Genomic DNA, 22,421 nt, shown 5'->3' with positions numbered 1-22,421 from the left:
ACAGCATCTTAAAGATATTACAATTCTCATATTCAATGGCACTTCGTACTTGAGGGCGATGTAAAGAACCATCACCGAGAAGCCGGATTTCCAATGGCGATGGCCCTGTTGGTCCACTAACCTGCACGCTAATGTGGTGACAAGGGCGCGCTCTCTGCAGTGACAATGAGGTCCCTGTTTGTTGGCGGTGAGACGTTGCAGGGAAGAGTGAGAAACATGAGCCGAGTGACTGGGAAGTTTCTGAAATGTGAGTCTGAAAAGAGCATTGTTGGTGTATGTAAAGAATGGAGAGCTCAACAAGTTCACTCATTCCATCTCCCGGGTCACGTGCCCGCTGACGTCAGAAACCCTAGAATAACCTGTGTGCTGGGTTACTACACGCCAGAGATGGCATGAATTCTGAGGCCTAGAATCACTCTTCATCAACCACATACTATACCTTTTCATCCAATATTTGCAACACTCGCCATATGACGTCCTCACATGAGAGGGTCTTGAGGGAGGGTCACTGAGCTCGGAACAGGCCCCAACCCCGATCTCCAGGGCCAATCGCCACGCGAACTTTCCTCTTTAGGTTTGGTGTGGGGCTTGGTTCCTGGCGCGGGCCATTGCGAACCAATCATACCCCGTACCTCCCCACATCCTTATCAATCCATTCCCACCCTGCGACTTCACCATCGATGACGAGTCGCCCGTGCTAACTTGCCTCTATCAACTGTCTTACACCATCACGTTGTTGCTCATCATCTTCCATTCTCTCTTCTGTGGCGTCTGTGATACTTTATCCTCACATCTATCGGATTACCTCATAGCCGCGACCACTTCTACAACTTACGCGCCTTGTGCGCACCTCAACCCACTACATTAGGCGGCCTCACCACCGACAACAGCCCACCATGACCGCCCCCGACGAAACCGAGCCTCTCCTCTCGCCAACGCGGGAGGAACAGCCCACCGAGAATTCACCTCTTCTTAGAGATCGCGATAATCGACATAGCGAGGTCGATGAGCATGAAGAACCCTCGGCCCAGCCTCAGTCTCAGGACAATAAGAGCGCCCGGTCATCATGGCGATGGCCTTCGATTATTGCCATGGCCTTCCTCGGCATCCTTGTCATTCTTATTATAGTCCTTGGCTTCCTCGTTCCTCCCGCCGTCAAAGAGTATGCCGAGAAAGCCGCCGTCCTCGAACCCACAAACTTGTCCATCGAGAATATCACGACCGATGGAATCCGAGCACGAATCCGTGCAAATGTCTACCTCGACGGCTCGCGTGTCGACAACTTGAACTCTCGTCGCATCGGAAAGGCCGTTACCGGTATTATGCGAAAGCTCGAGACCAAGGAGACAACCGTCCGAGTCTACCTCCCCGACTACGCCGAGGCTCTTGCCGGCACCGCCGTTATCCCACCTTTGGTTGTCGATGTTGTAGACGGACACAAGAATGAGTTGGACTTTGTGGCCGAGGTTAGCCCCGGCAAGGCTGAAGACATCCGCAAGATCGCAAACGACTGGTTGGATGGCAAGTTGAAGCAACTCAAGGTGGTGGGCAAGACCCAGGTTCACCTCAAGTCGGGCATCTTCCCACTAGGAGCCCATGATGTGGCCGAGTCCATGGTTTTTGAAGGTCAATCTCTCTACCGTTCCTTTGCCTCTTTGTACTTGGGCCAGAAAACCCTGCTTTAATCAAACCAAAAGTGCTTCCCTTCTTCAGAGCTCGACTAATGCCCTCACAGCCAACAAGATTCCGTCCATGCCCGACTACAAGATAGAACGTCTGGATCTCCACGATCGCCCGGTAGACGGCCACGGACGGAAAGTGATTGAGGCAGACGTATCCTTGACTGTGCACAATGACTACCCAGTGTCATTTGAAGTCCCGACTCTCGGGTTTGAGGTCCTAGTTCCCAACTGCGACTCATCACTGCCCTCTATCAGTGTTGCAGACGCCATTACCGACCCCATTCACATTCGTGCCAACAAGGACGTCAAGGCAGACGCCAAGGGAGTCATCCGTGATATCCCAGAGTCCCTTACACGAGCGTGCCCTCACTCAGAGACCTCTCCCCTAGACCACTTTATGGATCGCTACCTCCATGGCGAGGAAGCCCAGGTCTTCGTGCGCGGAAAGAAGCTCAATGATTCGGATACTCCAGAATGGATCTCGAATATTCTCGAGAGCATTACTGTTCCCGTCGAGTTTCCCGGGCGATCATTCGACAACTTTATCCGCAACTTCTCACTAACAGATGTCGACTTTAAGCTACCAGATCCTTTCGCCGATGCCAACGACCCAAACAGCCAACCTCGGGTCTCTGGAACGACACAAGTGTTGGCAGCTCTTCCGCCTGAGCTGAACGTTGATCTGGCGGTCGAGAAACTCCGCGCCAATGCGGATTTGTTCTACGAGAAGCGCAAGCTCGGCGAGCTCAACCTGCGACATTGGGAAAAGGCCAACTCTACAAAGATCCAAGACGACGCGAACGATGAAGTCCTACTCAACATCACCTCAAGAGTAGTCGACGTACCCTTGACAATCACCGACGGCGACGTATTCAGCGAAGTGATGCAGAAGCTGCTCTTCGGCGACGAGGATATCATCCTCGACATCAAGGCCGAAGTCGATGTCCAAGTCTCTACCGTCCTCGGAATCTTGACGGTCAAGAAGGTTCCCGCAGAGGGCAAGATTCCAGTAAAACGTTCGTCTTCGTTGTGGTAATCTCTTGCACCCCCCTCGAGGATCACAGTCCTCCATCACACACACGCTGAAGTATTTCCTTGATGTGCCTCGCAACTCTGTCGATAGCCACCGCTGACCAGGCTGTAGGAGTTCCTGGAGACACGCTCAGCAAGCTCAATCCCCAGGTTGGAGAGATTGAGATTGTGGAAACCTCGGAGACGGGCGTTCAAATGAAGGGCTTTGTCAACATCACCAACCCTACGCCATACACAGCCGTGGTCCCCTATTTCAACATACATATTCTCCATGACGGTCAAGTACTCGGAGAGGCTGTATCCAGGAACGTCGATTTCGGCCAGGGCGTGAACACAAACATTCTCGTCCACGCAACTTGGGATCCAACACGGTTTGGAGGAGACAAGGCACATAAAGTTGGCCGGAAGCTGCTATCAGACTATGTCTCTGGCAAGAACACGACCTTGACAGCAAGAACGCACAAAGGGAGTATCCCAAGCATACCCCTTATCGGAGATGCTCTCTCCAAGATCAACATCACTCTTCCTACTCCACGGATAAGAATTCCAGGCGAGGATGAGAACGAAAAGCCGCGCTTCATCGCCGATGCCACCTTTCACATTCTATCATCTACAGCCACCTTCACCCTGCTCTCACCTTTGCAGTACAACACTCTTTATATCGAACACATCAACGCCACCGCCTTCTACAACCACACCGAACCAGTCGGTCAGATAATCCACGACTCTCCCTTCCCAGCAACACCAGGTCGATCCCAGACTCCGCGTCTCCCAGTGGAATGGTCCCCTGGCAGCGTGGGCTACGGCAAGCTCAAGGAGGCGCTGGGCGGAACGCTCAAGCTTGACGCCGTAGCCAATGTGACTGTCAGGCTCGGGAGCTGGACCGAGAATCTTCATTATCGGGGCAAGGGCATCGGGGCAAAAGTCAGCCTCTAGATCGATTGCAACTATCTCAAGATTGTTTTGGAGTTATCGGCTCTTTGTCTTTGGAGTTTGGGTAACTATTGATCAACGATGGGTTAGCGTTTTAGGATGAGCGTGTAAACATGGCTCGAATGGCACAGAACATGGAGATTCAAGAACTTGTTCTTTAAACATCGTTCTCTTTTCTTTATAGTAATTGTCACCATTATAGACTCATACATGTTCTCACTATCCATGAAAATCAGCGTCAGAGACTTCCGATTTGTGCTCAAGAGTTTGTTCATACATCAAGAACTTGTTCATAGCTCAAGACTTTGTTCATAGCTACGAGTTGAAGCTTGAGCTTGAGCACAGACCTTCGTTCAGCCATGAGTCCAGAGCTGCTCACATCTACAGCCAAATACAATAGGTAATAGGAATGATAATGGCCTGCCTCATGATATCTTCCTACCACCGTATAAGAAGGGTAGGGTGTCCGTACAGCACGATGGGTTCGATAGATCATTCACACATCTTCTTGGATACAACACAAGTACTACACACCTAGGCATTCGACACACCGAATCTACACTCAAGCAATCAACCATGGCCTCTCACACAAACAACCAAAGCCGCTTTCACACTTACAAGATAGCCGGAGAGGCGTTGAGCAAGGGCGAGAGCCAACGTGGAAAGAAGGGCGACGAGACGGCAGCTATGCAAGAGGAGCTGGCCGCTATGTTGTTGGCGGCGGATGATCTAAGACAAGAGATGAACGAGGATCAGAACGGGATGCTCTGTTACTGGATCTCGGAAAGGTAAGAGTATAGCTCTCTATGACTATATCGTTGACAATCATCGAAGGGATGGAGTGGGATAGAGTAACAGGAGAGAACAACCTGTTGGCGGTAGAAAGTAGCAAGCATGTCAGGATCCAGAACTCTCAGGAGATTCACGAAATAGACCTAGACAGAGTGGTTAGGTAGATAATCAAGACGGCACACATACCTGTAGCTATCTTCACATCGTGTCAGCAGGAAATAACAAACTCAGTGAGCACATGAAATAAGGGTAAAAGCACCTTTTTGATCTGAAACTGTCCATTGCCCGGTATTACTATTCGCAGTACTCCCAATAATCCTGTATCGTAATTTTTTCTTTCACGCAAGTCGAACGCCTGCTTCCCGCCGCTTCTTGAGTTGCTGCTGTGCCGCCAGGCTCATGCCGGCAGACTGGCTCGCGTCAAACATGCTCTGGGCTTCGCGTCGCTTCTCGTCCTCGATCTTCTTGAGGCGCTTCTCCGTCTTGCCCTTGCCGCTTCCCTTGCCGTGGAACTGGTGGCTGAGATGCTTGAAGGCCTCCTTCTGGTCGAGGGCTCGTCCGTGCTCGTCAGTGTACTTGAGCTCGACGTTGGGCTTGTATCCGGATGAGAACAGCTCGGCCATGCGTCGCGATTGTTGCTGATCGCGCCATGTGTTTTGCTGTCGGGCCCATTCCTCGCGATCACGTACTGACATCCTGTCGAGTTTACCGCTCATGCGGTCACGCTCACGCTGGTGACGTGCCTGATCATCCAGCTCTTCCTCCAGACGTCGCTTCTTGGCCAGGAACTCTTCTCGGTCTCGTAAGTTGCTGTACTCGGTGTCACCACGTGTATCTTCCACGAGACCGCGCTCTCTTAGCAGCGCTAGAGCGGCGCCCATTCCCTCTCCAACAGCCTTTTCTTCTTCAACGCCAGTCTCGTCCACTTCGTCGAGCGCCGATGTTGCTGGCTTCTCGTCTTCGGGCTCGCGTGCGTTGTCCTCCATGGGATGATCCTCGTCGGGTTCTGGTGACTTTGATACTGTCCTTGGCTTGCGAGGTTTGCGCTCTTCGTTCTCGCCAGGTTTGCTTAGTCCAGCCACGAACTCAGATACCTCGCCCAAAACAAGTCCTCCCTCCTCTTGCTCAGCGTGTTCCGGCTCATCTTCTTGTTCCTTGAGCTGCTTGGCGATGTCCTCTGGTCTCGTCTTCTTCCGCTTCTTCAAGGCCTTCTTTCGTTGAATTGCGAGCGATGCCTGAAGATCATCGTCGTCCACAAAAGTATCGTCTCCCGTCTTTCGCTTCTTGCTAGCTGCGCCGTTACTGGAATCGACATCCATGGCATTGCTGTCCACAGGCGCTGTATCTATAGGAAAGATATCATCCTCATCAACAGGCTTTTGTCTTGTTCCCTTGTTCTTCTTGCTCTTCTTGGGCTTCTTGACTTTGATCTTTGAGGGATCCAGGTAGTCTGAAGAAATAGGGGTGTCGCCTGCGGGTTGGTACGTTAGTTCTGGATTTGGATATTCATGATTTGAGCAGAACTTACCAACAATGTCGTCAAGACTGACACTCTGGATCTTCCGTGCCTTTTCAGCCGGCTTATCCAGAATGTCTGAGAGCTCTGCGATGGCACCATCCATGTCGAGAGTAAACTTCTTGGTTTTCTTGCCACCGATTTCATCGTCGTATTGCGCAAGAATACTCCGTTCACCTCCTTCTTCTTCATCATGGGGGTTGTAACCAGGCTTCTTTTTCTTCAGGTCAAGCCTCTCGGAGAGCTTCTCGGCCTCTCGCATGTTCAGGTTCTCCAGCTCATCGCCTTCAGCTTCATTCTCCTCGATTGTGGTATCCTTGAGCGTAAGGATCTGATCATCTCCGTCCAGGAAATCAGCCGTGTCGTGCGCAACCTTGATGCCCGCAAGGTCCTTGGAGGTGTACTGGACTGCAGCCGCAGCAGCAGCTTCGGCCGCGGCCAACTCCTCTTCGAGCTTCCTGGTCTTGGCGATCTTCTTCTGCCGCTTCTTCTGACCCATAAGCCAGTCCTTTGCGCTCAGATCACCGCCCTCCTCAGCTTCTCCGAAACCCTTGCCTTCGATGACGGCGTGAAGTTGGGCCTGGTCTCGCGCTTTCCGAATGGCGGCAGCCTTCTCTTCGCGCTTGCGCTTCGCATTCTCAGCGTCCATGGCCTTGTTGTAGTTGTCGTAGGCCTGAGCCTGGCGGCTCTCGAGGGTGCTGGCCACTTCGCCATCGCTGTCGGCGTCATTGGACTCTTGCTTATTCGATGTGTCGGCTCCCGGGACAGGCAGAGGCTTCATGCCCAGGGAGATTCGAATGCGGTTCGTCTCTTCGATAGTCGCGGCATCCATCTTTGCTATCGTTACGCGAAGGCGACTTTCGGGTTTGATCAAGGATGCATTGCATTACGATAAAGAAATGACGGGATGGAGCAGGCAGACGCGCTTGAAGTTGGCACGGACCACTTTGCGGTTGCGAAGCGGATCAGTGGTCACGTGATATGCCTCCAGAATTTCCTTTATAAAGGCCGCGAGGAAATTTTCTTTCCCTTCTCTTTTCCTTCTACAATCACGGATCTGTGCCCAGCGATCCTCTTCTCCTCGGAGTTAGGGTCGATTGCTGTGCAGCTCGATAATTCTAGGGAGCCATCAACTTGCTATGGTGTCAATCATCCTATCGACAGGTCCAAGAGTAAACGGGTGCTTCTGGCTGCTTCATTCGCTGTCGCAAGACGGCTTGAGTGATTTGGCCGCTGCATCCGAGACGCTATATTCCACCCCCCTTTTCCGAGGCCGTCGGTCGGTGAGGTTGGGGAAAACCATGGTCTGCCTACATATCTAGATTTTTACATTCATTCTTTACGTGATGTCAGTGTTGGTACTGTTCTGCCACAATGAGAGACGTTCAACTCTTGGCAGGCAAAGGTCTAGCCTCGCTCAAGGGCAATGTCAAACAGGGCCTCCTACTGGTCACTGTCAAATCGCCGTTGTTCCGGCCTGACGGTTGCGTTCAACCCCAGACGATGCTGATCACTTCGTCGGACCGACGCTTGGTGACGATGCATGGCTTCGGGTCTTGGGCCTGAATCTGGGGATAATGTCACCTCGGCAGGAGTAAAAGCAAGCACTTTCCACGATCTACGGCCCGTCCTCGGTGCTGAGACCCCAGATGCGACTAGGTTGCATCTAGTTGAAGTCGGAGTCTCCTGTTGAAGGGCCTGTCATGAGCACGTTTTTTTCGAGTTATTGGATGGGACCTGCGACCCCTGCTGGACGGTTTGCATGCATAGGGTAGCCCGTCTAAGCTGTCAGTGAAGCTTAACATGGAGTCTAACGATCCCTCCACGCGGGTCAAGGGAAAAAGAGACACGAGGACAAACATGTTAGCTTGTCCCCTTGTACAAATAATGGATAGAGTATAAGAAGAGTGGATAAAGCAGATCTAAGACATTACCTTCATTATGATGGATTTTTAACCATCCTGTTATATCTTCTACAAATTTACTCATCATGTTTGAGAGGAGTAGTAAACTTACCTTGATGTTCTGGTGTCTTGCTTATTCTTGACCTGCCTGCCCCCGTGCCTTGCTGGTGTGTGTTGCACTCGGCCATTTGAAGCCGAGCAATATTTCATCCGTCCACTAATGCTGGCTTGTCTTGTCAATTTTCTAGGGTGAATATGAATATCATGAGATCGTGCAGATTTGGTCGGCGGCATGTGAAGGAGGGCGGGTACCCCACACTCCTCCACAGCTACCGAGCTCTGCCCTGTCACATCCATCACTGAACATCACTGGAACATGTCGTCACATGGTCTCTGACTGTAGACAATGTCTCAGTGTTATCCGCCGCAAGACAGTCAGATGAGACGTCTTAGGACAAGCTGTGAGCTTCCATGGCTTCAAGAGAGAAAAACCACCACCACAAGTCAATGTTGACAATGATTTCTCCTTCTGCAGCATACCCCGGGTGAAGACGATTATAGCACGAGTTTCCACTTCCATAACGGCTGGGGATCGCATGCACTCATCAACCGTTTACTCGGCCTCATTCTAAACATTCGGCCCTTTGAACCACACCTCGCTATCCCGCAACGGCTCACGATCACTCCCCATGGGCGTCTCCGCATCTCCCCATTCGGCATCTAACCAACTCGGACGTGGAGAGCTGCCGTATTCGAACCTCTGGCCGGCATGCCCGCCGTCTATAAGATCCTCACGATGGACCTCATCGATGTTGACGAGGCAGTCTCAAGCCTATCGGTCAACACAACAGCCTCTCTGATACAGCCCTTCATGTATATTCTGTCCTCTGCTTTCCTCCTCGGCTCCCTCGCTCTTCAGAGCGTCTTGGGTAGACCGGCGGATAAGATCCAAGTGAGGCAATCTGGCGTCGAGGACTTCATCAAGTCCGAGAGCCCGATTGCCATCGAGCAGCTTCTTTGCAACATTGGTTCGGAAGGGTGCCACGCCAAGAATGTTCCCGCTGGCATCGTCATTGCTTCCCCAGACACCCAAGATCCTGACTGTGAGTTCCGTGATCCAACATGCAACACCTCAACTAACAGCTGTCAGACTTTTATACCTGGACTCGAGATGCTGCTCTTGTCTTCAAGTATATTGTCGACAGGTTCGTGCACCAGTACGATGCTGGGCTCCAGAAGCGCATCCAAGAGTACATTGCATCCCAAGCCAAGCTTCAGGGCGTCTCCAACCCCTCTGGATCCCTCTCAGATGGCTCTGGCCTGGGTGAAGCCAAGTTCTATGTCAACCTGAGCCCCTACACTGGTGGCTGGGGTGAGTCGACAGATACGTGCCATGACTTACACATGTACTAACAGACTCTAGGTCGACCTCAACGTGACGGTCCTGCCCTTCGAGCCACCGCCATGATCACTTATGCCAACTGGCTTATCTCCAACGGCTACACCTCTACGGCCAATGACATTGTGTGGCCCGTTATTCGCAACGATCTCAACTACGTTGCTCAGTATTGGTGAGTTCTCTTGTGCAGTCGTTGCCACAAAGGCTAACCTCTACAGGACCCAAACTGGCTTCGACTTGTGGGAAGAGGTCAGGGGCAGCTCATTCTTCACGACTGCTGCCCAATACCGAGGTCAGCTCTAGCCATCCCAAGTCTTACTCTCAGTCGCGATGCTAATCCATATCACAGCTCTCGTCGAAGGCAGCGCCCTTGCTAAGGCTCTTGGCAAGTCTAGTGACAGCTATTCTAACATCGCGCCCCAAACACTCTGCTTCTTGCAGACCTACTGGGTCTCGAACGGTAAATATGTCGATTCCAACAGTAAGTTTTACCTCTAGAGACTTCACTACGTCGTTTACTCACAACTTCTAGTCAACGTGAACGATGGCCGCACCGGCAAGGACGCCAACAGCATCCTCGCATCTATCCACAACTTTGACCCCAGCATTGGCTGTGATGCTGCCACCTTCCAGCCCTGCAGTGACAAGGCCCTCGCCAACCACAAGGCAGTCACTGACTCTTTCCGCTCTTACAACATCAACAAGGGTATCGCACAGGGAACTGCTCTGGCTATCGGAAGATACATCGAAGATGTCTACTACAACGGCAACCCCTGGTACCTCACCACACTCGCCGCGGCTGAGCAGCTGTACGATGCCGTCTACGTCTGGAAGCAGAAGGGATCCATCACTGTGACTGATACATCTCTGTCGTTCTTCAAAGACCTGGTGTCGAGTGTCTCCACTGGCACATATGCCAGTGACTCAACCACTTTCAAGCAGATTATCGACGCCGTCTCGACATACGCCGACGGATATGTCAGCATTGTTGCCAAGTACGTGGGTCCAAACGGCGCCCTGGCTGAGCAGTTCTCCAAGAACGACGGCACGCCCATGTCCGCTGATGATCTGACCTGGTCATATGCCGCTTTCCTATCGGCCACTGAACGTCGAGCCGGCATTGTTCCTCCAGCTTGGGCAAACGGTGCTCCTTCAGTTCCCAACAGCTGTGGATCAAGCACAGTCGCTGGATCATACACGTCGGCCACGGCGACCTCGTTCCCTCCTTCGCAAACCCCCAAGGACGGCGTGCCAACTCCCACAGGGCCAACTCCCACCGACGGAGGACCGACTAGCTCCCCAACAAGCTGCGCCATCGCTACATCTGTCGACGTCACCTTTGAGGAGGTGGTCAAGACCGAGTATGGCGACACCATCAAGATCGTCGGCAGCATCGACGCCCTGGGTAGCTGGGACACCACAAAGGCCATCTCCCTGAGCGCCTCCGAGTACACTGCGTCGAACCCCCTGTGGAAGGTGACGATCCCCCTCAAGGCCGGTCAGGCTTTTGAGTACAAGTACATCAACATCAAGAAGGACGGCTCGTTGGTGTGGGAGCGTGACCCGAACCGCTCTTACACTGTTCCCAAGACTTGTGCTACCAAGGCTACCAAGTCAGATAAGTGGCAAGGATAAGCTCGGGGAGCGATCCAGGGCCAAATATATACCTGCTTTACGGTTGATAGAAAGGAGAAAGGGTGATACCTCTATCCCTTCTACAGCGGGAGAGCCGGTAGTCGAGTCTTGGACAACATATCTGTACAATGTCATGACACAATAGCACATTCTGACGACGCAGACGCTTCAACAAAATTTCAATCTACTGCACAAAGATCCCATTCGAGTATATAGTCTTCCCTTTTCTGCCTCCTGGAACGCGTTGTCAGCTCAGGTCGACTAGGCCCCCTATTCCGCGATTCACAAGAAACGTCACTACGAGTTGGCTGTGAGGGACCTCAATAGGAGAGGCAGGATGCTTTTTGTCAATTTCACCTGTCCATAGTTATTGTTGAATGCCTATTTTTTACGTCCTCTTTCACGTTGGTTCTGCTGTTTCGAGCTTGTCAATATTCCGCGGCCTGTGGTTGGGGATAGGGGCTTTCATCTCTCAGATTGACAATGACCCGTTCGCAACTTTCAAAAATGTTGATAGTTTCTTCTTGACATGAATTCATTTGATGTGTCTATGCCTGACTTGCTGCCTCCCTCCAAAACGCATGATAATCGTTGACACATACAAGTCCCATCTCCCTCCTCCTTGGATAGCAGTCCCGGCGGGCTGCTCCATGTGATATATCCCAGTCCATTTGGCTTATTCAACTGTTTCCCTCTCAGTCCGTCTTGCCCTCATCTCCATCTCTTATCCTCTACGCAAACTCATCGTCCGCCTCCTCGATAGAGTTCTTGATGCGCACCAGGATGGTCGTCTTCCACTTGTCGAGCTTGCTGATCTGGTCAAACTGGAATAGGCGGTCGGTGAACTGCTCCTGGCTCTTGGCCTCAATGGCCTCGCATAAGTCCGTCAGGAGCTGGTGCTCGCGCTGGGCGCCGAACGAGGGATCCATGTCGCGGTACTTTTCGAGGGCGCGCTGGGCCGCCACCAGGTCGCCGCTGGCCAGGTGGCAGATGCCCGCCTTGAGGAGGTAGTCCTTGACGCTGTACTTCATGAGGTTGTTGTTGATGGACTGCTCCGCCACGCGCTCGTACTTTTCGATGGCCTTGTAGTAGTCACCCTCGATGGCGGCCACGTCGGCCACCTTGAGCCAGAGCTTGTTGGCAAGACTTGTCACGTTAGCAGTTACTCACCAACACAAGTGAATATACAACTTACGCCATGGCATTATCACCCTCGTACCAACTAGCAGCCAGCTCGTAGCATTCGAGCGCGCTCTTTGCGTCGCCGAGATCCACCTCGTACAGCTCACCCAGGTTCTCCTTGTGAGAAGCAGCGCGGCGGAAGTTGCCCTTGGCGCAGTATCGGTCGACGGCCACGTTCAGACACCTGGCAGCGGCCTGGGGATCGTCCTTGCGGTAGGCCTTGAAGGCGTCTACGAGGGTGTTTGCGGCGTCGTCGGGCTCCTTGAGCTTTTCGGTTTGGATCTGGGCGGCCTGCTCAAAGGCCTTGCCGGCTTCGATATCTTTTTCAAGTTGTCTAATCAGCTTGCGTTCGGTGTGTATCGGTTTCAGGGTAGCAAAGACGCACTCTGCTGCTGCATCTTGAAGGCGTTGGCGGCCTGGGTGAAGAGGTCGGCGGCATCTTGGTACTTTTCCTCGCGTCCACCAAAGAAACTGAAGCCGCTTCCTGCGCCCTGCAGGGTCTTTTGGGCCTGTGGACAGAAAACGTGGTCAGTATTCGTTGCGACTCGTGTGCTTATGGCGTGTCGGGGGGTCGCAGACAATGGCGGGGGAGGGGTTACGGAACCTTTTGGAGGAGGGCTCGAGGATCTTGGGCCATGGCTGTGAGGGTTCGCTATCTGGGTATCAAATGAAGTATGTCAAAGGAGAAGAGTAAAAAGAAGGAGCCACGTCAAGATGAGCTTGGCTTTGGGATGGGCGATTGAGGATGTAGGTATGGAGGTAAAGTTGCGGCTGAGCTATGACGACGGGGTTGCCTGAGCCACATTTGGCACAAGAGCCCGGTTAGTGGGGGTTGGGTTGCTGGCTGCCTTGGACCGGCGCATAAAATAGCCGCTGCCGCCAAGCGCAGATCCCTTCAAAGATTGGAATTGGTATCACGAGAGATTGATAACTCAATGATACGCTCTCAATCACGAGCAAGAACTCTGATAAGTTTACGACACTGAAGGGGCCCATATATATTCGACAATTGATCCACAATCAGCCGCAATGGCACTCTGCTCATCTTGCCGTCTCGCCCTCCGGCGTGCCATCACCACACGATCTATAAACTCGGCGACAACTCGCACCTTGACGACAAATTCAAGCTCGAAATCGACCGCCGCCTCTATACTTGAGAAGCCCACCTGGTCCGTTCGCAGTCTTCTCCCCTCATCACCCTCGTCGGCGCCAGCAGAGACCATCACACCCGCCCAGCTCCACCATCTCCTCCGTCTATCGGCCCTCCCTCTACCCCCAACACCAGCCGACGAAGCCGCCATGATCAACACGCTACAAAACCAACTACAATTCGTTCGTGCTGTGCAGCGAGTCGACACCAGTGGTGTAGAGCCCCTACGTGCCATCCGCGACGAGACAGATGCAGCCCACGGCGAAGCCACCATAGGACTCGCCAACTTGGACGAGGCACTGAGCAGTGAGGTCCTCGTGGGTCATTACCAGCGCGCGAGGAGGGTCAGGGACAAGGTCGAGTCGGAAGCTGAGAAGTGGGATGCTTTGGGTACCGCGGGCAGGACGGCGGGAAGATATTTTGTTGTCGAGAGTGGGAAGAAGGATGTTGAGGGGATAGAATGATGATGGAACATGAGTTGCAGATATGATACCCTTGGACAATTATGAAAAAGCATTGGCATAAGTATATCATTCGCCATGTAATTGCACGCTCATGAATCTAGAGCATCTGCCCTCCTCCGAAATACCCTTCTAATACTGTGTGTGTTGTGTGTATGAACCCAGAAATCTTTACTTCATATCGTCATGACCGCTCACCACCATCCTTCCCCTTCCCCTCAGACCGCTCGCCATCCTATGACGACGTGCCCTCGGGTCCATCCTTTGGTTTCGGCTTGGGCACCTTTTCGTACGCGTTGGGACTCGGCGCCCTTTTCTCTTTACCCTTGCCGCTCTTGCGCCCCCGCCGTCCGTGGTCGTGCCCGTGTCCGCAGCTCTGACGCTTGCCGCCCGCCGGTCGCGCGCCTTCGGGCTCCGAGTCCGAGTCTGAGTCGGACGACGAGTCGGAGGAGGATTCGTCGCTGGATTCGTCGACGGGTTTGGGTTTGTGGTAGATGCAGCACACTAGAGGGACAACTTGTTAGCACGTGCTCGAGAATATCCGCAATCAGAACATACCCTTGGAGCTCTTCCGCCCGAGACCCTCGTTATCTACAACGTCCTCTGCCCACTGCACCGACCGCCCATTGGAAGAATGTGCGCCTCGAAGTCTTAGAATCCGCGGCGCCGGCTCGCCAGTCTCGGGCTCTTTCGGGGTCTCGGTCTGCGTCTGCGCAGGGGCCGGCGCATTGCTCTGCTGCTGCTGTCGTTGTGACATGATGTATTTGCTCGTGTGATGGTCGTCAAGGGATTGTCTGTAGAGAAGGAAGAAAAGGAGCGTAGGTTGAGTTGGACGAAATATTTGTTTACAAAAGACCTTGTCACGCGCTGGTTATGGAAGCGGATGGCAAAGGAATGAATCGTCGTCGGTCATGGAGGGGCCGAGCCCAAAGAAAAAATCCGGGGTTTGCCCCCACGTCATCTCCTGTCAATGAGGTGATGTTTAAGCCACCCGCTCATGGAGTGCATATACCTTTCTTTAAGTTCCTTGTTTTGTTTTGGGTGTGTTATACAGATAGTACTACAGTCTATGCTTTCATGCAAATAGTATACATGTGACATTATACAGCGTCAAATCTTACACTCGTCATTCATCATGACTTCCTCAGCCGTGCTCTCATTCAGAGTTCATCTGGGCTCCTCGCCTCTCCGCCTTGGCCTTCTTCTTCTGCCCCTTCATGCTCCTCCGTGGCCGGCCTCTCTTGTGCTCCGCAAGCACCCGTGGCTTGTTGTTCATCCATCCGTTGATAGGTCGACGAGATCCAACGAATCGACCTTCAGGGCTGTAAACGTCGACGGCTGGCCAGTCCGGCTCCGGCTGTGGCTCAGGTTCCCTGGGTCTCACAGGTTTCGCCTTAACTGGATTGGTATCTCTCCTCTTCGCAGCAAGAGCTAGGAAAGGATCAGAGCTGAATTCCCCCTTCTGCGTCACTCGCTCTACAGGTGGTGGCGGTGGTTCTCGGGGTGGGGTGATCAAAGGCACAGCGAGGTCCTGAGCCCGAACCTGAGCCACCAACTCAACGTAGCCAACGCCCTCAATGAGGATATCAGTCGAAACCACTCGGAACGGTAACCGATCAACCGTCAGTCCGACTGCGTTCTTCCTCGTCAGGGGGCCCGCTCGTATTTTGGTGACGTCGTGAGACAACTTGAAGGTTCCAGCATGCCGCATCTTGTCTCCAACACCAGGGAGCATGATGCTCGGGACACCGATAGACTCGCGCGTCTGCTCCTGGAAAGCAATCGCCTTGTCGGTCTGTGTGAGATGCTCCTCCAAGGGTGTAAAGTTATAAGCGAGGAACACCATGTTGGGGTTTTTGGGTGTAATGCGAATAAGTCCTCCTCCGAGGATAAGCGACTTCCCCGGCTTCAACGAGACCTGCTCAGGGACGATCCGTTTCTTCATGATCATGGATTGCCGGCATTCTTCCTTGACGAACAAGTCCAGGTCGCTTCGTGCCAGACCGGGTAGATCAATCAGCTCGCCCTTTCCGTTGCCAAATGGTACTCGAATCGGCGATGCGGTTGTTCCAGGGAGTGACGAAACCAGCGGCATATCGGGATAGTTCTTGGCGGGCTGTGCCGGGGGCAGCAAATCTCCAACGTCCACGTCTTCCCAGTCGCCTTCTCCGTCTTGATCAGCAGCAATTGACTCTGTGTTGACAGCCTCCCGAGGATATGTCGACACCGATGCCCGCTCCGCATCTTTGCCCATATTCATCCTGCCCTTGGGGTAGACAGCTTCAAAAAGCTGACTCTTACCCACGTTAACCTTTCCAACCATCCAGCCCGCACCACCACGACGCCAGATATCTTCCTTGACATCCTTGGTCCACCATGCTCGTCGCGCACTAACACACTTGACGTTGCCCAGTCGCACACGGCCTCCGACTCGACCCAAAGCGTCCCGCAGCGTCTCACGCAGGTAGGGCATCATGGAATCAACAATCTCCTTGGTAGGTCCCAGCAAGTCACCGCGGGTGATGATGAAGCTCAGTTCTGTTTGACGGTCCTTCTGGTACTTGCCCGCTCTTGATCGTCTGTTGCGGGTCCTTATGGGGATGTCTCCAAGCAGAACATTGAGTCGCGGGATCAACGACATGGGAAAGTCGGCGGCATCGATAACGTGATAGATGTGGTTATACTTGTGCGGGGACTCTTCGATCGTTTCGCGCAGCGACTCTACCGTAGGATGATACATGGTGACTTTGGCCGTATCACTCGTCGTGCTGTAGTGCTGCAAATTGTGGCATCGGTCGCATACAGGCTGCTTGTCCTGAGGAGGTTCTTCTACCAGTATATTAGCTTCAATTACATCAATAGTCAGGAAATGTACCCACTGGGAGCAACATCGCCCTCTGTTTCTGCCCCAGACATCAAGAGGGACGGTTTCAAGCCAAGCGCCTCCAGCTGACTCTGATCCAGCGTCTTGAGCACATCATCCACAACTCCATCCTCTTCGCTCGCCGTACGCTTAGGCTCATATGCCTCTGGGTTCAGCCACTTCTTGACCCTTTTGCTATTCAAGTCAAAGTACCCCAACAGCTGAGGATCGGCGGTTTGCGAAAAGGCGCCACATCCCGTACAATTCAATGGCAGTCGTCTCCGAGGCTCTGCGGGAGCTTCTTTTGGGGGCAATTCGGTTTCGGTAGCGGGGACATCTTGAGGGGCAGCCTCTGTATGGTTGAATCGTCGAGAATATAGTGTCGTGGTTCTTGAAGACGGCGCAACTCTAGGCGTTCTGATATAACGACCTGATCCTACTGCAGGACACAAGAAAAGAGGAACACTCGATGAAGCCGATGCCTCACCGATGCTGAGTGCCCGATTGAGCCATCGGGCCGACAATGCTCGGTGCATTGCGTTTCGAAACAACTTCAAGTTGAAGATGATCGCAAACCAAAAAAAGCGACTTAGAAGAAATCCGCCTCCAAAAAATTCCATCCCACTCCAAGATCCTTGGCACGCGACATGTGGGTGGTCCCACTTAAACATTTCCCATCCCGGGTCAACGCTCGGCCCGCACTTTGTCGAAAGACGGGCAGGGTCTGGTTGAATTTCTGGGTCTCGAGCGTCGACTTTTCGAAGCCATCGCGAAAGCCTCTGGATCTCGGGAGAACATTAGCGCATTTCCAATCGAGGGTTTGCGTGGTTCAAGATGAGGTCTCTCGGCGAACGTCTCAACACGCTTCGTAGGGTAAGTCAATTGTGCACAATGACTTGAGAATAGACCGCTGACAAGCTTTACAGAAGGTAGATATATCTCGCCATTGAACGACCGAAAGACGACCCAATGCTTACGCCTTGTACAGCTGATCAACATAAAATGCGGTCCCGGCGCTGCAGTCCTCCCTCCGGAGGTAACTAGAATACACATGGACTTTGCCAAGAGCCTCAAGGGCCATATGGGAGCCAAGTTGGTCACTCCGTCCACATAAGAAGCATATCATATCTAACGTCCCCTCCAACAGAAAGTTCTGGCGAGAGAACCTCCCCCGGCTAAAGTACCACAACCCCTCGGTCCCTATGATCGTCAACCGCCACACCCAAAGCGAGAACAAGCCCACCCTCTCCATCTACCTCCGCAAACCCGACGCATCCTCTCCAGCCCCCGCGACTCGCAACCAGCCCGCCTCCTCGCGCGACAACCTCTCCAAGGCCGCTCCTCCGGACGCCGACGAGAGGGTCGTCACCATCGACATGAGCGAGAAGCACTCGTCGCACATCCTCGAGTACGTCCTGGCCGAGACCCGCGCCGTCGTCATCCAGCCCACCAAGGAGGAGATCCGAGAGCTGCAGGAGATTGAAGCCATGCGCAAGCAGGCCGAGGTCGACCGGGACCGCATGAGGGAACTCCGGGAGGAGAAGAAGCGCGAGGAGGACATGCTGAAGCGAGCCCGAGCGGCTGGTGGCGTTGCCGAGGAGGAGGAGTCATGAGTGACGACGGACCAGAAAAGATGGATATGACGCTGTACAATAAATGTATTACTCGACGCCTTGAATCTGGCAGGTGTACAAGTTGGGGATATAAAACAATACCACCAATGTTTGATCTGTTAAGAATGGGCTAATGTTGAAGCATGATGAGAAAATGATCAAATTTTACTTATTGGGCTTTACCTTTGGGGTGATATTCCCCATAACATATTTCATCTGTGTTTCACTGTATTCAGGGTACTTGTAACAGCTTGAATTCATGTTCTAAACACCACATCGTGGCGTTGATGTAGTTCGGTATAGTCTATATATATTCCCAGTTGATAACCCTTCCAAACTCCATAGATGAAACGGAATGCCAATTCATAATTTCGTCAAGTGTATACTTTACTTTAGTCCAAAGCCCTCACTCTCACGGACGGCCGTCCACAGCAACTTCTCCAGCCTCTCCTTGGACTCGTATCGTGAGAGGGACAGCATGTTGAAGCATGTTCTGGCAATGGGGAACCTGCCCTCATCTTCTCCGAGGCAGGAAATCTTGATGGGTAACACAGCGGCGCCCATGGCGGGAATTCGGTCACTACCGGTAATGAACAGCAACAATTTGCGCTGGTCTTCAGGCGTGGCCGCTTTGAATGTCTCCCAGAACCAGTCGATAACAGGCTCGGAGCCATCTGGCTTTTTGCTGCCCCAATTGTCGTACTCAGCAACACCCCGTAGGGAATCAATATCGAGGGCCTCGTCTGACCCGCGCACAAGAAGTTCAATCTCTTCCGGTCGGAACAGGGACAAGGCATTACCTCCGCACACAGTGTAAAAGCCCCTCTTGAAAGGCTCAAACTGCCTCGTCACGGACACATCAATGATGTACCGCACGTAAAGGTCCACATATTCTCGCCGATTATTGTTTGTGACGGGAATGCGTTCACCTCCTGGACAAAGGGGAACCTCGACGGTAGTGCCATATTTCTCCGTCTCGATAACAAAATCGAGAGCAAAAGTTTCCTCCACATTACCCTCATACTCGAGCAGTTGTCGAAGCCCTCGAGCCAATCCAGGTCGGTATTCAGCAAGATCCTCGAGAGTATATCGCATAGGGGGCCTGGGGTGCGAAGAGGCTCCTGTACCCTGAGTTGGAGCCGATGCAATCAGTTTCCGGAAAGCAAAAGGTGGGAGAGCCAGGTCCAAAATGGTTGAGTTGTAAATAGCCAAGCCCATGACAACACCAACCAAGAAGAACTGATCTGACGTCTCGAACGAGTTGGGGTTAAAATAGCAATGCTGAGAGTCCTCGTCATAGATAAACATCCCTGGCACAATGTTAGCTTGATTTGATGACGCCGAAAGCAGCTTCCCTCACCATGGTCGGGATTGAAAACTTCTCTAACGAGAAGCAAAAACCATTCCTTGCGTAAACCGCCAGCATCAACTCCCTCCTCGCCCTTGAAAGTAATGCGAAGGCCTTTCTTGATGTCCTCGCTCCCGCTTCCAATGACCTCGCTGACAGCCTTGAGACTGTCGTCAACCAAGCAATCTCGTCGTACGTTGAGTTCGAGGAACTGATTGATGGCCTTGCGACTCATGATGCTATCAAAGAAGGCGTCTCGAGCTTTGCTCTGCATCTGACGACGAGCATCATGCTCAAGAATGTGGTTCTTGGCCCAGATGCTAAGGAGGAATGGATACTGGCAGAACGAAAATTTTCCTCTCCGAGCTTCCCAGTTCTCAAAGTCGGCAATCAGATCAGTATAATCAATCATGGAGTTATAAAAGTCGCTCGTCGGAAGCACCTGTCCATGAGAATGAACAGCATCTCGGCTCGACCCGGTGCCGTTCTTGCTAGTGATCGGCGGTGCGTCTTCACTCCGTCTCCCATGGGGGAGGTTGTTGGCGGCAAAGAGGAGAGCCAGAACTCGTGAAGAGGCCTTTATCTGCCAATCGTCGCCGTACACAATCTTCTTTTCAGGCTCCTTAGTCTTCTTTGAGGAGCCAGAGCGGTTGATTTCGTCGTAGAGATAGGCCCCCGAGCGTCCTTCTTGCATCTGTGGGATCAGGCCAGCCGTTATGTCAACTCTGACTTCTCGTTTCTTTTCCCTCTGACGCAGCATGCGGTATGTGAGGAAGCCAGAAGCCAGATCCTTCGTCCTTGTAAATCGAGAGGGGTGATGTCTCGCAAACCAGGTGATAAATTGGTTGTGGCATTCAACCGATGAGTTGGAGATCAGCCCAACGATGCGCTTGATGATTCCAGAATGTTGGCCAGAAAGGAGGCCACTTTCGGGGGTGCCCGTTTTCCCAGATCGTGTCTCTTTAGTTGCTGGCGGCTTGGTATCTGGCTGGAGGATTCCGCCAAATGATTGCTGGTCTTCGTAAAGGAGTGGGTTTTCAAGCAGTATGAGGAGAAACCGCAGGTCTGCCGGGTCCTTCAGGGGCCTCCCGGGTCGCTTAAGGAGCATTTCTGTTGCTTTGAGTAGCACACGTCGAGCATGCTCTTGGCCCTGCAAAAGATCTCGCTCGAAAGACTCCAGTTCTTGTGTAGTAGGCGTCTGGAAGTCATCAGCCCGAGAAAACTCTTCATATATAACGAACCAGCCGGCTGCAGTGTTTACGACAGCGCTGTACCAGCCCATCAAATCGCCCCAATTCATCTGTGGGGTCTTGGTAATAGCTGGAGCGCTTGAAAAGCTACGCTCATTTCGATGCGTTGGTGGTCTCCGAGATCGCGTCTCCTCCTGACTGCCAGTCCACCACGTTCCATTCTCTGCAAAGTCGCCCAGTAGAAGCAGCTTTGGATCAAGATCCCACATTCCATCGTTTTCTTGGGGGCTGCTTCGCTCTTCTCGCTGTTCGCGCGCTTTCCGGTTTTCTGAATGTTCTCGACGATGCTCTCGTTGCTCTCGATGCTCGTGTTGCGCTACAGGCCTCCGGCGGGTTGATTCACTTCCCCCTCTTGGGGGATGGCGATGGTTATGGGTCATGAATGACGAGTTGATGCATTCAAATGAGCCGAAACAGGCAACTAAGTAGTCTTCCAGCGGTTTGAATATTCGCTTAGGATCGCTGTCGTCTGTCGTCGAGGGTGGAGTGTGGTGATCCTTGGACCCATCGCCTGACAAGATGTTCTGTACTGGGGGTTTTTCTGTGTACGAAGACGAGTAAGATCGAGCAATAGGCGCAGAATTCGTTCGCTGAGCGCTGGCTCGTAGGGTTGGCTCCTCATCGAATACATAATGCGATACATGTATAGTGGGAGATTTGGAGGGAGCCGACACCTCCCGTCTTGAATCTATCACCACGGGTTTATGGCCAGCAGCTTGCATTCGGCTGCTGAACGATAGTCTATTCTTCGAATGATTTTGAGCATCGTGCGCGGGTTTAGGAACTCGATGTAGTTTCTTGGACAAGTACGAACGAATGGATTGCTGAACAAGTCGTCTCGTTTGCTCGATCGAGATATGCGGGACTGCATCGCTGTCAGCAATTGATCCAAACCGTTTCCGCGAACGCCTACCTCTTGCCGGAGAGGGTTGGGGTGCGCCAGGGGGGCCTTGGCTTGCATCGCGGCGCGTTCTCGAGGTGACATTGTCCGCACTTAGCGGCTCCAGGTCATTGACAGTGGTACAGATGGTGCACTTGAAAACCTTGAGGTCCCTCGGCCACCGCACTAGGGAACCACAGGTCATGCAGTTTCCCGTCGCAAAGTCCTTGCTCCCTGCAGGACCCCCTCGAGTATGGGACGGATTCCGGGCGTGGTTCTTGGGCGCTTGTCGAGGCATTGCGGCGTCATCATCTGTAAAGCCCAAGTCGGGCGGAGGCGCGCCGACAGAGTTCTGCCTCTTCTTCTTGCTGCTAAAAAGAGAAGGGAAGGGCTGGCTCATAGAGCGCGTGTGCTGGGGTCGGCGAGCAGGCTTGGACGGCGGTCGCGAGGGGTGAAAGTCGGAGTCGTCGGAGCTCGAGTCGGCGTTGGCATTGGAGATGGACAGGTCAAAATTGCGACCATTCGGTGTCGGTGGCAGCGCTGTCGAATAGACTGCGTTGAGAGTCGTGGGTGTGTGTAGAGCGGTGTTGTGAATTCGACTGATGAGGTCACCAGAAGAGTTGTTGGGTTGAGACCCACGACGAGTCGACCAGGGAGCCATTTCCAGGGAAGCCGCCGAGGATCAAGGGAGCTGGTGTGATGGTCACGGGACGATCGTCTAGTTAGGGGGAGAGCCCTTGAGCTCGAATTTGGCGGCGGTGACAGGAAAGAGAAAGATGAT

General features: G+C 52.9%; 9 protein-coding genes across 9 annotated transcripts; 4 read left to right on the top strand and 5 right to left on the bottom strand.

The window, feature by feature from the left end:
- Positions 1-896: 896 nt before the first annotated feature.
- Positions 897-3,650, top strand: LRP88_10409 (uncharacterized protein; the record flags this gene model as incomplete). Its single annotated transcript, XM_083246872.1, has 3 exons — positions 897-1,626; positions 1,736-2,698; positions 2,827-3,650. 3 exons carry the CDS (start codon positions 897-899, stop codon positions 3,648-3,650), a joined length of 2,517 nt encoding a protein of 838 aa, XP_083097985.1.
- A 1,127-nt stretch (positions 3,651-4,777) lies between these two features.
- On the bottom strand, positions 4,778-6,787 carry LRP88_10408 (U4/U6-U5 snRNP complex subunit SNU66; the record flags this gene model as incomplete). Its single annotated transcript, XM_083246871.1, has 2 exons — positions 4,778-5,910; positions 5,968-6,787. 2 exons carry the CDS (start codon positions 6,785-6,787, stop codon positions 4,778-4,780), a joined length of 1,953 nt encoding a protein of 650 aa, XP_083097984.1.
- Positions 6,788-8,628: 1,841 nt separating this feature from the next.
- On the top strand, positions 8,629-10,893 carry LRP88_10407 (glucoamylase; the record flags this gene model as incomplete). Its single annotated transcript, XM_083246870.1, has 6 exons — positions 8,629-8,962; positions 9,010-9,231; positions 9,283-9,424; positions 9,477-9,550; positions 9,608-9,739; positions 9,791-10,893. The coding sequence occupies 6 exons, from the start codon at positions 8,629-8,631 to the stop codon at positions 10,891-10,893; spliced, it is 2,007 nt and encodes a 668-aa protein (XP_083097983.1).
- Positions 10,894-11,624: 731 nt separating this feature from the next.
- LRP88_10406 (alpha-soluble NSF attachment protein SEC17) lies at positions 11,625-12,473 on the bottom strand (the record flags this gene model as incomplete). The annotated part of the gene is made up of 4 exons (XM_083246869.1): positions 11,625-12,039; positions 12,091-12,105; positions 12,176-12,395; positions 12,461-12,473. The coding sequence occupies 4 exons, from the start codon at positions 12,471-12,473 to the stop codon at positions 11,625-11,627; spliced, it is 663 nt and encodes a 220-aa protein (XP_083097982.1).
- Positions 12,474-13,104: 631 nt separating this feature from the next.
- LRP88_10405 (Asp-tRNA(Asn)/Glu-tRNA(Gln) amidotransferase subunit GatC) lies at positions 13,105-13,689 on the top strand (the record flags this gene model as incomplete). The annotated part of the gene is made up of 1 exon (XM_083246868.1): positions 13,105-13,689. One exon carries the CDS (start codon positions 13,105-13,107, stop codon positions 13,687-13,689), a length of 585 nt encoding a protein of 194 aa, XP_083097981.1.
- A 232-nt stretch (positions 13,690-13,921) lies between these two features.
- Positions 13,922-14,443, bottom strand: LRP88_10404 (type 1 protein phosphatase-activating protein YPI1; the record flags this gene model as incomplete). Its single annotated transcript, XM_083246867.1, has 2 exons — positions 13,922-14,190; positions 14,245-14,443. The coding sequence occupies 2 exons, from the start codon at positions 14,441-14,443 to the stop codon at positions 13,922-13,924; spliced, it is 468 nt and encodes a 155-aa protein (XP_083097980.1).
- Positions 14,444-14,842: 399 nt separating this feature from the next.
- Positions 14,843-17,085, bottom strand: LRP88_10403 (uncharacterized protein; the record flags this gene model as incomplete). The annotated part of the gene is made up of 2 exons (XM_083246866.1): positions 14,843-16,512; positions 16,566-17,085. 2 exons carry the CDS (start codon positions 17,083-17,085, stop codon positions 14,843-14,845), a joined length of 2,190 nt encoding a protein of 729 aa, XP_083097979.1.
- Positions 17,086-17,383: 298 nt separating this feature from the next.
- LRP88_10402 (mitochondrial 54S ribosomal protein mL61) lies at positions 17,384-18,162 on the top strand (the record flags this gene model as incomplete). Its single annotated transcript, XM_083246865.1, has 3 exons — positions 17,384-17,422; positions 17,538-17,641; positions 17,697-18,162. 3 exons carry the CDS (start codon positions 17,384-17,386, stop codon positions 18,160-18,162), a joined length of 609 nt encoding a protein of 202 aa, XP_083097978.1.
- A 387-nt stretch (positions 18,163-18,549) lies between these two features.
- Positions 18,550-22,301, bottom strand: LRP88_10401 (HECT-type E3 ubiquitin-protein ligase; the record flags this gene model as incomplete). Its single annotated transcript, XM_083246864.1, has 3 exons — positions 18,550-19,472; positions 19,523-21,625; positions 21,674-22,301. 3 exons carry the CDS (start codon positions 22,299-22,301, stop codon positions 18,550-18,552), a joined length of 3,654 nt encoding a protein of 1,217 aa, XP_083097977.1.
- Positions 22,302-22,421: the final 120 nt, after the last annotated feature.

The sequence above is a fragment of the Fusarium phalaenopsidis genome (genome assembly GCF_050370095.1).
Source record: "Fusarium phalaenopsidis strain FUZ10S chromosome Unknown contig_32304, whole genome shotgun sequence".
Taxonomy (NCBI): Eukaryota; Fungi; Ascomycota; class Sordariomycetes; order Hypocreales; family Nectriaceae; genus Fusarium; species Fusarium phalaenopsidis.
Note: the sequence above shows the minus strand (reverse complement) of the source record. Positions and strands in the feature narration are given on the sequence as shown.